This window comes from Pteropus medius, unplaced genomic scaffold (assembly GCF_902729225.1).
Source record: "Pteropus medius unplaced genomic scaffold, Ma_sr-lr_union100, whole genome shotgun sequence".
Taxonomy (NCBI): Eukaryota; Metazoa; Chordata; class Mammalia; order Chiroptera; family Pteropodidae; genus Pteropus; species Pteropus medius.
In genome coordinates this window covers 28985138-28999060 of record NW_024354500.1, presented here as the reverse complement: position 1 = coordinate 28999060, position 13923 = coordinate 28985138, and the positions used below count along the sequence as shown (strand labels likewise).

At 32.2% G+C, this 13923-nt stretch overlaps 1 protein-coding gene and 1 pseudogene across 2 annotated transcripts in view; one reads left to right on the top strand and one right to left on the bottom strand.

Moving 5' to 3' along the window:
• The window catches only part of COL21A1 (collagen type XXI alpha 1 chain), a 154579-nt gene that overhangs the window by 105553 nt on the left and 35103 nt on the right, over positions 1-13923 (bottom strand). For both annotated transcript variants that reach the window (XM_039852935.1, XM_039852933.1), the window contains one exon: positions 332-457. In XM_039852935.1, the coding sequence (XP_039708869.1) occupies positions 332-419 (88 nt within the window). In that variant the 5' untranslated portion in view covers positions 420-457. The remainder of the gene's footprint in view (positions 1-331; positions 458-13923) is intronic.
• Positions 10067-11444, top strand: LOC120594811 (elongation factor 1-alpha 1-like; annotated as a pseudogene).

Genomic DNA, 13923 nt, shown 5'->3' with positions numbered 1-13923 from the left:
ATGGATAACCATTTTATGATAACCATTTTATGAGGTAGGTATTTTCTTTTATCTCCATATCAAGATGCTCCTAAAGGGCTGAACAGGAACTCAATACCAGAGTATTTATTCCAAAGCCTGATGAGTTAATAGAATAAACAATTAGCATAGATTTTCTCAAAATTACCCCTGATAAAGCTTTCCCTCTGTTAATGTGTAACATAGCAATTTGATCATTTTAGGGAATTATAGCATCAAAGACAATAAGGTCCTTAAAACCATTATTTGATCTCTCTTATTTGATTTCTACAATCAATTTGTTGTTAACAAAAACAATGCTGATAGTTCTTACTTGATCTTATTTCTCCATCTTCAGCTAATATAGAATTCTGAAGAAGCAGGACTGAAACTATCCAAAGAATTAGAACATGATGCGCCATGTTTCTGTTTTTGTTCTAATATTTTGGTTTTAGGATTCCTAAAAAGAAAAAAAAGAAAAGTTAAATATATTATAAAGACAAAGACGTAGCCATTATAAGTTTAATTTTTAAATTGAAATACCCAGTTGGAGTACAGTTAAATTTTACTATTCTAGAATTAATTTGTGTCTAAAATAGCCACATTTTAATCTATTATGCAAGGGAAATATGAGAAAGAGCTGAGAAAGACCATGATAAGTCTTTTAATTCATAATTATATTGGAAAAGTACAATTTTTTTTAAACTTTGGGCTTTGCTCAAGATATTTACTAGACTACCTTTTAGCATATCATGTAGAGCCTTATCACATTCCTTTTATTATCTCAATGGTAGCAATCATTCTTTTAAATATGGATTTGCATTTAAGAAATGCTCAAAGGATATCTGATAAAAATATTTATATAATGCTGAGCAATATAATTTAATTTTTTAAAATGGGGTGTAATTCTATACCTTAAGATCTGTTTTATTTGATTTACAAACACTCAGTTATATGACTTTAATATCCCTTCTAAGTTAGTTCAAGGACTTCGCTTCTGAGTAGAATATAAAAAGTTAGAAGATATTTTCACCTCCAGCAATGAGAACGTCAGATGAATTATAAAACTATAGTCTTTTTAAATATAGCAACAAAGATGGCATTTTAAAAAAACCTAAATGAACAAAATTTCAAAAGTTATTAATCCTTTATAAGATAGAAGAGATTCAGGGCTGCTTTTGTTCCTCGAAGAAAGGGAGTCCTCCTCAAGAAGAGGAATTTGCCACAACATGGAAGAAACCAGTCAATGTTAGTATGACATTAGAATCTTGAGGGGCCCCACTCACAGAACAAATATGCCCTCGCCCTGCAATTCTTCTCCATGAGATTTAATTGAGTGCACAGAGTAGACAAGTAATACAGAGAAAGATGAGAACAGTTTGAACAGCCTACAGAGAGCCACTCCTTGTTCAGGTACCCAGGAAATACCTCAAATACAAATCCTTAGCATGCTGAAGGCTGGGAGAAAAGCAACAGAACTGAGAGCAATCCCTCCAAGGTGTTCTAGTTCTTCACTACAGTGGAGAAAGATATCTCAAAAAGTAGAAAGCCAAAGGAAGGACAGTGAATAATAGAATCCAGAAATACGAAAAGCTGTAAATCATATCAAAAAAATGAAAGAAATCTCCAAAAGTTCTCCCGAGATATGAGAAGAAGCAAGAAAATTTCATTTCTGATCAGGACAAAAACATTCGGTATAAGCAGATCTAGAGATGATCTAAATATCAGAAATATAAAATCAGGGTTTATAAAATGGCTCTGATAAGTGTGTTAAAAGATTTAATGAATATGATGGACAACAATGTGAAAAAAATATGAAAATTTTCAGAATATAGATGGAAACTATAAAAAAAAGATACAAACTGAAATGCTGGCAATAAAAAATGTATCATAAAAGAATTCATACAATGGGCTTACCTGCATATATCGAAGGAAAAAATCAGTAAACTTGAAGATAAGTCAATAGAAATTATCCTAAATGAAACCCAGAGGGAGGAGGGACAGTGATAAAAGGAACAGAGCATCTGAAATCTATGGGAAAATATCAAATGATCTTGATTTTGCATACAAGTAATTAGCTTTTCAGATGGAAAGGATAAAGTGAATGAAGAGATATTTGAAAACACAATGGCCAAGAATTTTCCAAATTGACAAAAGTTATAATCAGATTAAAGAAGTTCAACAAATCCCAACAAGATGTAAAATAAAGTAAGTTATACCTAGGTACATCATAATCAGTTGAAAATCAAAGAAAAAAATCTTAAAACTAGCCAGAGAAAAGAGACACATTACATATAGGACAACAATAAAATATTTTAGATGGAAATTTCATAGTAATAAAATGCAACACATCAGAAAGATATTAAAAATCACTTATATATATGAACATCTAATAATAAAGCTTCAGAATACGTGAAGCGAAAAAATTGTTAAAAGCTAAAAAGAGACAAATTCAAGTCATAATTGAGTTTTTAACATTACTTTCCAGCAATTATTGGATTAGACGAAAAATTAGTAATGGTACAGAAGGTTTAAAAAACTTTATTGACTAACTTCGCCTAGTTGACATTTATGGAACACTAACAGCAGAATACACATTCTTTTGTACTGCAAATAAAACAGTCACGAAAATAGATTGTATGCTGGAGAAAAAACAAGCCTCAAATTCCAAAGAATGAGATTACATAGATGATGTTCTTTGACCTAAATAGTATTAAGTTAGAAAAGAAAATCCCAAAATACTTGGAAATTTGGTAACATACTTCTAAATAATCCATGAGTTTAAAAAAAAAAAAAAAAGAGAGAGAGAAATTACTATAGCTTTGTAGTATAGTTTGAAATCAAGGAGCATGATACCTCCAGCTTAGTTTTCTGTTGTTTTTTTTTTTTACTATTGCTTTGGATATTTGGTGTCTTTTATGGTTCCATACCAATTTTAGCATTATTAGTTCTAGTTCTATGAAAAGAATGCCATTGGTATTTTGCTAGGGATTGCATTGAATCTGTAGATTGCTTTGGGTACTGTGGACATTTTGAGGATATCAGTCCTAACAATCCACGATAAGATATGTCCTTCTGTTTATTTGTATTGTCTTCAATTTCTTTCATCAATGTCTTAAAATTTGCAGAATACAGGTCTTTCACCTCCTTGGTATTTTATCCTTTTGGATGCAATTATAAATGGAATTTTCTCAATTTCTCTTATTAGTGTACAGAAATGCAACAGATTTCTGTGTATTAATTTTGTATTGTGCAATTTTACCGAATTCAAAACATTATGGTACTGGCACAAAAACAGACACATAGATGAATAGAACAGAAGAGAGAAATAAACCCTTGCTTATATGGTCAATTAATCTACAATAATAGATACAAGAACATACAATGAAGAAATGACAGTCTCTTCAATAAATGGTGTTGAGAAAACTAAAATGAATCTAGACCATGTTCTTACACCACATACAAAAATATGTTCAAAATGGATTAAAGACTTAAATGTAGGCCTAAAACCATAAAACTGGGGGGGAAAAAACATAGGAAGCAAACTCTTTGACATTGGTATTAGCAATATTTTTCTGCATTCAAATGCTCTACCCCTGAGCTATACCCCTCTACCTAAGCAATATTTTTCTGGATATGTTTCCCTGGGCAAAGGCGACAAAAGCAAAAATAAACAAATGGGACTACATGAAACTAAAAAACTTTTGCACAGCAAAGGAAACCATCATTAAAACAAAAGAACAACCTACTGAATGGGAGAAAATATTTGCAAATAATATATCTGATAAAGGGTTGATGTCCAAAATACATAAAGAACTTATACGATTCAATATAAAAACAAACAATACAATTAATAAATAGGCAGAGGACCTAAATAAATATTTATCCAAAGAAGACAAACAGATAGCCAAGAAGCATGTGAAAAGACACTCAATGCCACTAATTACCAGGGAAATCAAGTCACAACCACAATAAGATATCACTGCACACCTGTCAGAATGGCTATTATTAATAAACAACAACTGTTGCGGAGGATGTGGAGTAAAGGGAACCCATGTGCACCGTTAGTTTAATTGTAAATTAGTGCAGCCACTATGAAAAACAGTATAGAGGGTTCTCAAAAAGTTAAAAATAGAACTGCCTATGACCTAGCAATTCCATGTCTGGGTATATATCTAAAGAAAATAAAGACACTAATTTGAAAAGATATATGCATCATTCACGTTCACTGCAACATTATTTACAATGGCCAAGATATAGAAGCAACCTAGGTTTTCAACAATAGATGAATGGATAAAGAAGATCTGGTATATATATCCAATGGGATGTCACTTAGCAATAAAAAAGAATAAAATTTTGTCATTGGTAACATGGATAGACCTAGAAGTATTACTCTAGTTGAAATAAGTCAGACAGGAAAAGATAAATACCATATAATTTCATTTATATGTAGAATGTAAAAAATAAATAAATAAATAAATGGACTCATAGATAGAGAACAAAATGATGTTTACCAGAGGGGTGGTAGATGGGTAGAAGGGTAGAAAATGTGAAGGGGAATAATAGCTACAAACTTCCAGTTATAAAATAAATAGGTCATGGTGATATAACATGCAGCACAGGGAATATCATCAATAATATTATAATAATTTTGTATAGTGACAGATGGTTACTAGACTTAGCATGGTAATCACACTGTAATTTATAAAATGTTGAATCATTATGTTGTACACCTGAAATTAATGTAATTTGTATGTCAACTATACTTAAACTGATCAATATTTTTTTAAAAAATCAAAATTTTATGATGCAGCTAAAGTACAACTTGAAGAGAAAGTTAAGCTTAAAAGCATATATTAGAAAAAAATGAAGAATCAATATATAAGATTCCAGTTTAAGAAGCTAGACAAAGTACAATACATTAAACACAGAAAGTAAAATTTTTAAAAAATACTAATAGAATATTAAAAAATAAAAGTTAATTCTTTAAATAAATGAATATATTTATAAATCCTAGCAAAAATAATCAAGAAATAAGACAGAAAACATAAATTACCAAAGTCAATATTGAAACAGGAGCTTGTCTCTATAGATCCTAAAGATATTAAAAGGATAAAAAGTAGACAGATGAAACAGACAAAGTCCTAGAATACTCTACTTATTGACACAGTTCTAAATTGAGGTTTTCTATTAAAGAAATTGAATTTTTAACCAAAACTTTTCTCACAAAGGAAACTCCAGAGCCACAGAGTTTCACTAGTAATTTCTACCAAACATTTAAGAAAAAAGAATTCTAATAAAATTTTCATGAAATAAAGTTAATGAAAATAGAGGAGTGAACTCCCCAACTTTTAGTATGAGGCAAAAATAACCCTAACAGAAAACTAGACAAAAATATTACAAGATAAAACTATCATCCATTATTTTTTATGAATAAGGATGTAAAAATACATAATAAAATGTTAGCAAAGCAAATCTAGAAATATATAAAAAGATCATGACCAAGTGAGGTTTATCCCAGAAATGCAAGATTGATTTAAGATTTAAAACTCAATTGAGAAAACTTATTATAACAAGGAACTAAAAAAGAAAAATAATATGAACATCTCAATTGATGCAGCAAAGCCACTTAACAAAATTTAACACCCATTCATGATAAAATTCTCATCAAACTAAGAAATAGAAGGGAACTTCTTCAACTTGATGAATGCCACCTATGAAAAATCTAGAGGTAACACCATATTGAATGATGAAAGACTAAATGTTCTCACTCCTAAACCAGTAAGAAATTAAGGGTATACTCTCATATCACTATTTAAAATGTACAGGAAGCCCAGCCAGTGCCATATGCAAAATGAAAATTAAAAATATAAAGAAGGAAGAAAAACTAATTATTGACAACAGTCTACATAGAAAAATCTTTGTACCAAAAATCTACCAAAACACTAGCAGAATTAATAAGTGAATTTAGCAAGGTGGCAAGACACCAGGTTTTTTTTTTTTTTCTTTTTTTAAGTGTATCTATATACTAGCAACAAAATTGGGGGAAAATTATCATATTCAATAGTACTGAAAGCATCATAGCCTAGCAATAAAGCTAATTAAAATGTGAAAGACCTCTATACTAAAACATACAACACATTGTTGACATTAAAAAAAGAAAAAATGAAGAATCTATATTCATGGATTAAAAGACTCATATTGGTTACGTGTCCATCCTCCTCAAACTGACCTATAGATTCGACATAATCCCAAAAAAATTCCCAGAAGATTTTAAAAGAAATTGAAAAAACTTATTCTAAAATTTATGTAAATGTAAATGATTTTGAATTAGAATAATCTTAAATGAAGAACAACCTTCAATAAAAAAGCATCTTGATTAACAACTAAGTTGAGAACTACTCTCTTACTACGTAAAAATTTTTACACTATCCCATACAATGCAGTAAAAAGAAATGCCAGGCCTCTCTATTATGAATTAAATCCTCAGCCTACCTAGAAACTAGTAGCATAAAATAAAATAAAATAAAATAACTAGATTAGATAATTTATATTGATTTTGACTTACTATAAACCTACAGTAATCAAGAAAGTGTGCTATTGGCGTAAGGATAAACATATAGAATAGAACATAACAGAGTACAGAAATAAACTCACATTTACATAGTTAATTAATTTCCAATCAAAGTTTCAAGGTAATTGAATAGGAAAGTCTTCAATAAATGGTGCTGGATAACTGGAATAAATAGAATAAAATGAACCTTGACTCCATCTCATTCCATATACAAAAATTGGTTGAAGCTAAGATCTAAATGTAAAAGCTAAAACTATAAAACTTCTAAAAGAAAACATAAGAGAATATCTTTGCAACCTTGGACTTAGGCAAATTTTTTAGGGCACAAAAATCTCTAGTAACTTTAAAAATGGATACATTTTACCATCAATGAAACAAAAAGACAACCAACCGATTAGGAGAAGATATTCGCTAATGATGCATCTGATAAGAGGTTACTATCCAAAATATATATAATGAACTCATTCAACTCAACAACAAAACAAAACAAACATCCAATTAAAAAATGGGCATAAGACTTTAACAGATACTTCTCCAAAGAAGAAATACATATGGACAATAGACATATGAAAAGATGCTCAATCATCAGAGAAATGCAAATTAAAACCACAATGAGATATCATCTGACACTTATCAGAATGGCTATCATCAATAAATCAAAGAACAAGCGTTGGTGAGGATGCAGAGAAAAGAGAACCCTTATACATTGTTGGTGAAATTACAAATTGGTACAGCTGCTATGGAAAACAGTATGGAGGTTTCTCAAAAAATTAAAAATGGTTATACCTTTTGACCCAGAAATTGCACATCTGAGTATTTATCCAATTCATAAAGATCTATACACCCCAATATTCATGGCAGCACAATTTATAATAACCAAGATATGGAAGCAACATAAATGCCCATCAACAGATGTTATGGTTCATATATACAATGGAATATGACTCAGCCATTAAAAAAATGAAATCCTACCAATTGCAACATGTATGGACCTAGAAGTTATTATACTGACTGAAATAAGTCAGACAGAGAAAGATAAATACCATATGATTTCACTTATATGCAGAATCTAAGGAACAAAAAGAACAAACTAATCAAAAACGGACTCACAAATATAGTGGACAATTTGGTGATGGACAGAGGGGAGGTAGTTTGGGGGGCTGGGATAATGGGGTGAAGGATTAAAGAAGTACAAATTAGTAGCTGAATATAACTACAGGGAATGTGGTTAGCATTAATATATTGGCTAGGTGGAAAACCAGAGGAGAGAAGGAGCAATTAAGAGGATCATTTTATAAACTATATAAATGTCTAACCAATGTACTGTATACTTGAAACTAATTAAAATAATTTTTTAAATGGATACATTTTTAAATTTCACCAAAATTAAACATTCCTGTTCCTCAAAAAACAAAAACAAACAAAGAAAAACACTATTAGGAGTACAAACCAATATTTAGAATAAAATACTTACAAAAAAAGACTCAAATATAGAATATATATTTTTAAAAACTCCTACAAATTAATAAAAAGAAAAACGATCCAATTTTTTTAAATGCATAAATCTTGACCAGACACATTACATAAGATACAGAAATGACCAAGGAACATATTAAATGGTACTCATCATTAGTCATCAGAAAAATGTATATTAAAACCATAATATGATATCATTTCGCACCCACTAATATGGCTAAAATTAAAACTTACAATATTAAATGTTTATGAGGCTATGTGAAGAAATTGGAACTCATACATTGTTGGTAAAAGTGAAAAATGATGTAACTATTTTAGAGAACTGTTAGGTTCAGTTTCTTACTGACTATTAATTCTTCTGCTAGGTATATAACCTAGAAAAATAAAAACATGTGCCCAGAAAAAGACTTTAATGATATTTATTGTGTTTCTATTCATAATAGTCCCAAACTATAAATAACTCAAAAGCTATCGACAGTAGAACAGGTAAACAAGTTATGTGTGGTATATACACATAATGGAATAATATATAGCAAGAGAAAAATGAACTACTGTTACAGTCAGAAACATGAATAAATTTAAAATACATTCTTGTTAATGAAAGAAGCCAAACACTAAAGAATACCTAGAACATGATTGCAGTTATATGAAGACCCAAAACACAAAACTAATCTATGGTGTTAGAAATCAGGAAACATTTGTCTTTGATGGGAGAAGTCAACTGGAAAGGCACAAATTAACTTGCTGGTTGATAAAAATATCCTACATTTTCAGTAATAATATTTGGGTATATAAATTTGTCTAAAGCCATTAAACTGAGGCTTGACAACTGTATAATTTGTCGTATATAAATTATACGTTAATGAAAAACAGTCCAATATCATCACTGTCATCTTTCAAATTAGGCTAGCCCCTCTGGTCAAAGTTCTAAAGGTCAAAAAATGTCAGTGGGAGGTATTTTGGGTGAGTCATCACAAGGATGTGTTGTTTTATGGCAACAATGTGCACTAATAAATATTGACTTTCTCCTCAAAGGCCTCAAAATTAAGTTATTCTACTCCTCTACTAAAAACATCTTCATTATTTCTATGTAGTATCTAGTTCCTTCAAAATCCTTGGGCTAAACTTAATAAAATTAAAGACTAAAAATAGTCGCCTCATGACACACTAACTTTTTTAAAAGCTGCGTCTTTGTAAAACAGGAAAAGGTAGGAAACTGAAATTCTGGTCCTCAGACTTTTACGCACACACACATGCACATGCACACACTCTCTCACATTCACACATTCACACACACACACACACACACACACACCCATTGTGTTTTATATTTCTGATATTAAGGTAGTAGAAAGAAGCACTAGTTGGGCCAGATTGAATTTAGAAGGGCAAAATACTGGCGAACTAGTAAATGAATTAAAAATTAATTCATATATATATGTATGTATGTAGAGTTTGGTTTGAGTTATTAAAATAATACAACTATAATTGTAACTTTTGGAATTTCATAGGTCAAATCATGCCTCCCCAACTATGTAATTAATCAATATCACCTTGTTTATGACAACAGATAGTTAACTAAACAATTGACATTTTTTTTTGTTATCATATTTCTCTAAACGTAATCTAGTATGATAGATGGGTAATTATAAATCCACATTTTACAGATAAGCTAACGGATTCAAAGAAGCTATTATTTTACACATTGCAGAGTTTATTTTTATATTGCAGAGTGACTGACTGATTTCTTGATTCCTTCGTAGAGTACATTACCTAGTTGTCATTAAAGCCACATAACATGAAGTGACTGAAGTAACTTGGTTGTCTGTAATTTGGTGGAGTAATTTAAAATCCCATCTGGGCACAGCAGCTTCTAAATATTCAAGCAACAAAAGAATATACATGTCTGTGCAATCATTCAAAATGAGACCAATAAAAAATAGCCAAGGCTTTTTCGCAACAGGTTTGCTGCCAGAATATAGGTGTCATGAAAACCAACGCTATATCTAACTAAGCCAAATGGGAAAGGAAAAGACTCACATCAACATTGTTGTCACTGGACACGTAGATTCTGGCAAGTCTAACAACTGGTCATCTGATTTACAAATGTGGTAGGATCGACAAAAGAACCATCTAAAAATTTGAAAAGGAGGCTGCCGAGATGGGGAAGAGCTCTCAAGTATGCCTGGGTCTTGGATAAATTAAAAGCTGAACATGAGCGTAGTATCACTATTGATATCTCCCTATGGAAATTCAAGATCAGCAAGTATTATGTGACCACAATTGATGCCCCAGGACACAGAGACTTTATCAAAAACATGATTACAGGCACATAACAGGCTGACTGTGCTGTCCTGATTGTTGCTGCTGGTGTTGGTGAATTTGAAGCGGGTATCTCCAAGAATGGGCAAACCCATGAGCATGCCCTTCTGGCTTACACACTGGGTGTGAAACAACTAATCGTTGGTGTTAACAAGATGGATTCCACTGAGCCACCTTACAGCCAGAAGAGATACAAGGAAATTGTTAAGAAAGTCAGCGCCTATATCAAGAAAATTGGCTACAACCCTGACACGGTAGCATTTGTGCCAATTTCTGGTTGGAATGGTGACAACATGCTGGAGCCAAATGCTAATATGCCTTGGTTCAAGGGATGGAAAGTCCCTGTAAAGATGCCAGTGCAAGTGGAACCACGCTGCTTGAAGCTCTGGATTGTATCTTTCCACCAACTCATCCACCTGACAAACCTTTGCACCTGCTACTCCAGGAGGTCGACAAAACTGGTGGTGTTAGAACTGTCCCTGTGGGTCGAGTGGAGACCGGTGTTCTCAAACTAGGCATGGTGGTCACCTTTGCTCCAGTCAATGTAATAAGTGAAGTAAATTCTGTTGAAATGCACCATGAAGCTTTGAGTGAAGCTCTTCCTGGGGACAATGTGGGCTTCAATGTCAAGAATGTATTTGTCAAAGACGTTCATCGTGGCAATGTGGCTGGCAACAGCAAAAATGACCCATCAGTGGAAGCAGCTAGCTTCACGGCTCAGGTGATTATGCTGAACCACCCTGGCTAAATCAGTGCCGGATATGCACCTGTGCTAGATTGTCACACAGCTCACATAGCTTGCAAATTCGCTGAGCTGAAGGAGATTGATCATTCTGGGAAAAAGCTAGAAGATGGCCCAAAGTTTTTGAAACCTGGTGACATTGCCATTGTTGATATGGTTCCTGGCAAGCCCATGTGTGTTGAGAGCTTCTCTGACTATCCTCCTCTGGGCTGTTTTGCCTTTCGTGACATGAGACAGACAGTTGCTGTAGGTGTCATCAAAGCAGTGGACAAGAAGGCAGTTCAAGCTGGCAAGGTCACCAAGTTTTCCCAGGAAGCTCAGAAGGCTAAATGAATATTACCCCCAATACCTTCCACTCCAGTCTTAATCAGTGGTGGAAGAATAGTCTCAGAACTGTGTGTCTCAATTAGCCATTTAAGTTTAAGTAAAAGATTGGTTGATGATCACAATGCATCGTAAAACCTTTAGAAGGAAAGGAGAATGTTTTATGGATCATTTGGTTTTTTGTATGTGGCAGTTTTTAAGTTATTAGTTTTTAAAATCAGTTCTTTTTAGTGGAAACAACTTGACCAAAAATCTGTCACAACATTTTGGGATTCCATTAAAACAAAGTTTAATAAGAAAAAAAAAAAAAGATAAATAATAGAATTATGGAGCATTGGAGTGCATTTTATTTGTCTGTGCCAGCAAACTTAATCGAAATGAAATTAAAGGGATCTTTGGTAGTTTTGTCAGGTTTAAAAGGAGCCTTTTCTTTCAACTAATAACGAATAGACAAACAGAGATCTGGTTAGACATGACATCAATAGACTATTGGTTACCTCTGAGAATAGTGGGCAGGAAGAGGGAGGAAGATTTAAAGCAATAAATGTGTGGTGGACATCAGTATTAACTGAAGAAAAGAAAGAGAAAAAGTTGTTATGCCAGGCTGAAATGTAATGAAGGAATAATGGTACGGGCATGAAGGAAGGAAGGAAGGAAGGAAGGAATGAAGGAAATGAATGAAATAGCCAGTACGAAGCCGAAATGAGGAGGAGGAGGAGGATGTGATGGGAAGGAGGAAAATGAAATATGTAGGCCGAAATGGCTGAATAGTTTGGTACGAATGAATACAAGAGAGAGAGTATATAGAAGAGAGAAAAGAGCATGAAAAGAAAAGAGAGATAGAAAAGAAAAGCTTGAAAAAGGCAGCCATTGTTTTGTTATGTTATTGTTTGTTATTATTATTGTTGAAAGAAAGAAAGAAAGAAAAAGAAAGAAGAAAATATAAAAAATGGAAAATGGAATGAATAAAATAATGAATGAAGGAATGAAATGAATGAAGGAATGAATGAATGAAATGAAATGAATGGAATGAAAATAGCAGGAATGGAAGAAAAGAAAATGAAATGAAAAGAAAATGGAATAGAAAAAGGAATGAAGGGAATGAAGTGAATGAAGCCGAAAATGTAGAAAAGGAATGAATGAAGGAATAGCGAATGGCACATGTCCCTTCTTAACTTGAATCCCATATTATCATATATTGAATTCACATACAGCTTAACATATAATAATCAATCCAGCTCATCCACCTTGTAAAGACATAACCATCAGGAAGTGCTAAAAATAGACATCACCCTGGGGCAAAGCTTTTAATAAAATTTTTAACATCTAAGGTCAAATTGTTCTCTAATCACCTAATCTTCCAATTCACCCATAATACACTGGATAAGTGGTGATGAGATATTAATTCTAGTCCTAATTGTGCCTTGTTTGCCTACTTAGAAAATAAAATGTAACCATATGCAAAGCTAAATAGCAACACAAGATAATATAAACAACATAAATGGCATAGACAAAAGAGGAGGTAGGGTGAAAAAAAAAGGGTGGAAATGAGCAATTTATGCTCAAGTGTTATGAATAAAATCATCAATAAGCAACTCTGGTACCTCAACTGTGGTTTCTAAATACCATTTCCCATTAAAAGAAACCAGGCTTTGGGGGAAAATAGTTTTCCCCCAAAAAAGATTTCAGATTTGGAGTACTCAATATATGAGACAGAGAAATCTCATTCTGAAAACAATGAAAGTCTCAAAAGCTCCTCTCGAGACTAGATCAAAAGAACCAAAGAGCTAAGTTGAGGGACTCCTATTGGCTAAAGATGAAACCATCTTATCATAAAAAATAATAACTGCAATGGATTGAACAATTTATTAAATTTGTGAGATCAGAATGATAAATATAAAAAACACCATGTGTCATCTTCGGGGGTTGCTGGAGTGCAAAGAAAGAGATCAAGCATTTATCCTACTTTTTCTACATGGATGATATTTCAGGATAATAAAATAGTTGATGAGGCAACAGTTGATAAGTGCCAGAAGAATAATAGAATTAGAAAATCATTGTTTGCAACCCCTGAAATAATGGATCTGGGCCAGGATCACCAGTGCTGCTAATATTATTAGGTGAAAGGTTAGAGAGAAAATTAGGACACATGCATTATGCTTAACTATACCCAATAATCTACCTTAACTTCATTAAAGTAGAATAAGACATGTTTTTCCTGACATAATAGAAGGAACACATTTCCACCTATGAATTATTTTTGTCCAATAAAGGTAAAACCAGTATCTATTCAAGTTTCTATATCTACTCATTATAAGTAATTCGGGAATATATTAAATGACACCAAGAAGATAATATCAGCAAAATCTAAAAAGTGAAAAACTATAATAAATAAGTGGCTTGAAAACAAAAGTAAGGGGACTTAAGAGACATATCAATTAAATACAGTTAGGAATTTTGTTGGGATCCCTAATTAAACAACAAATTG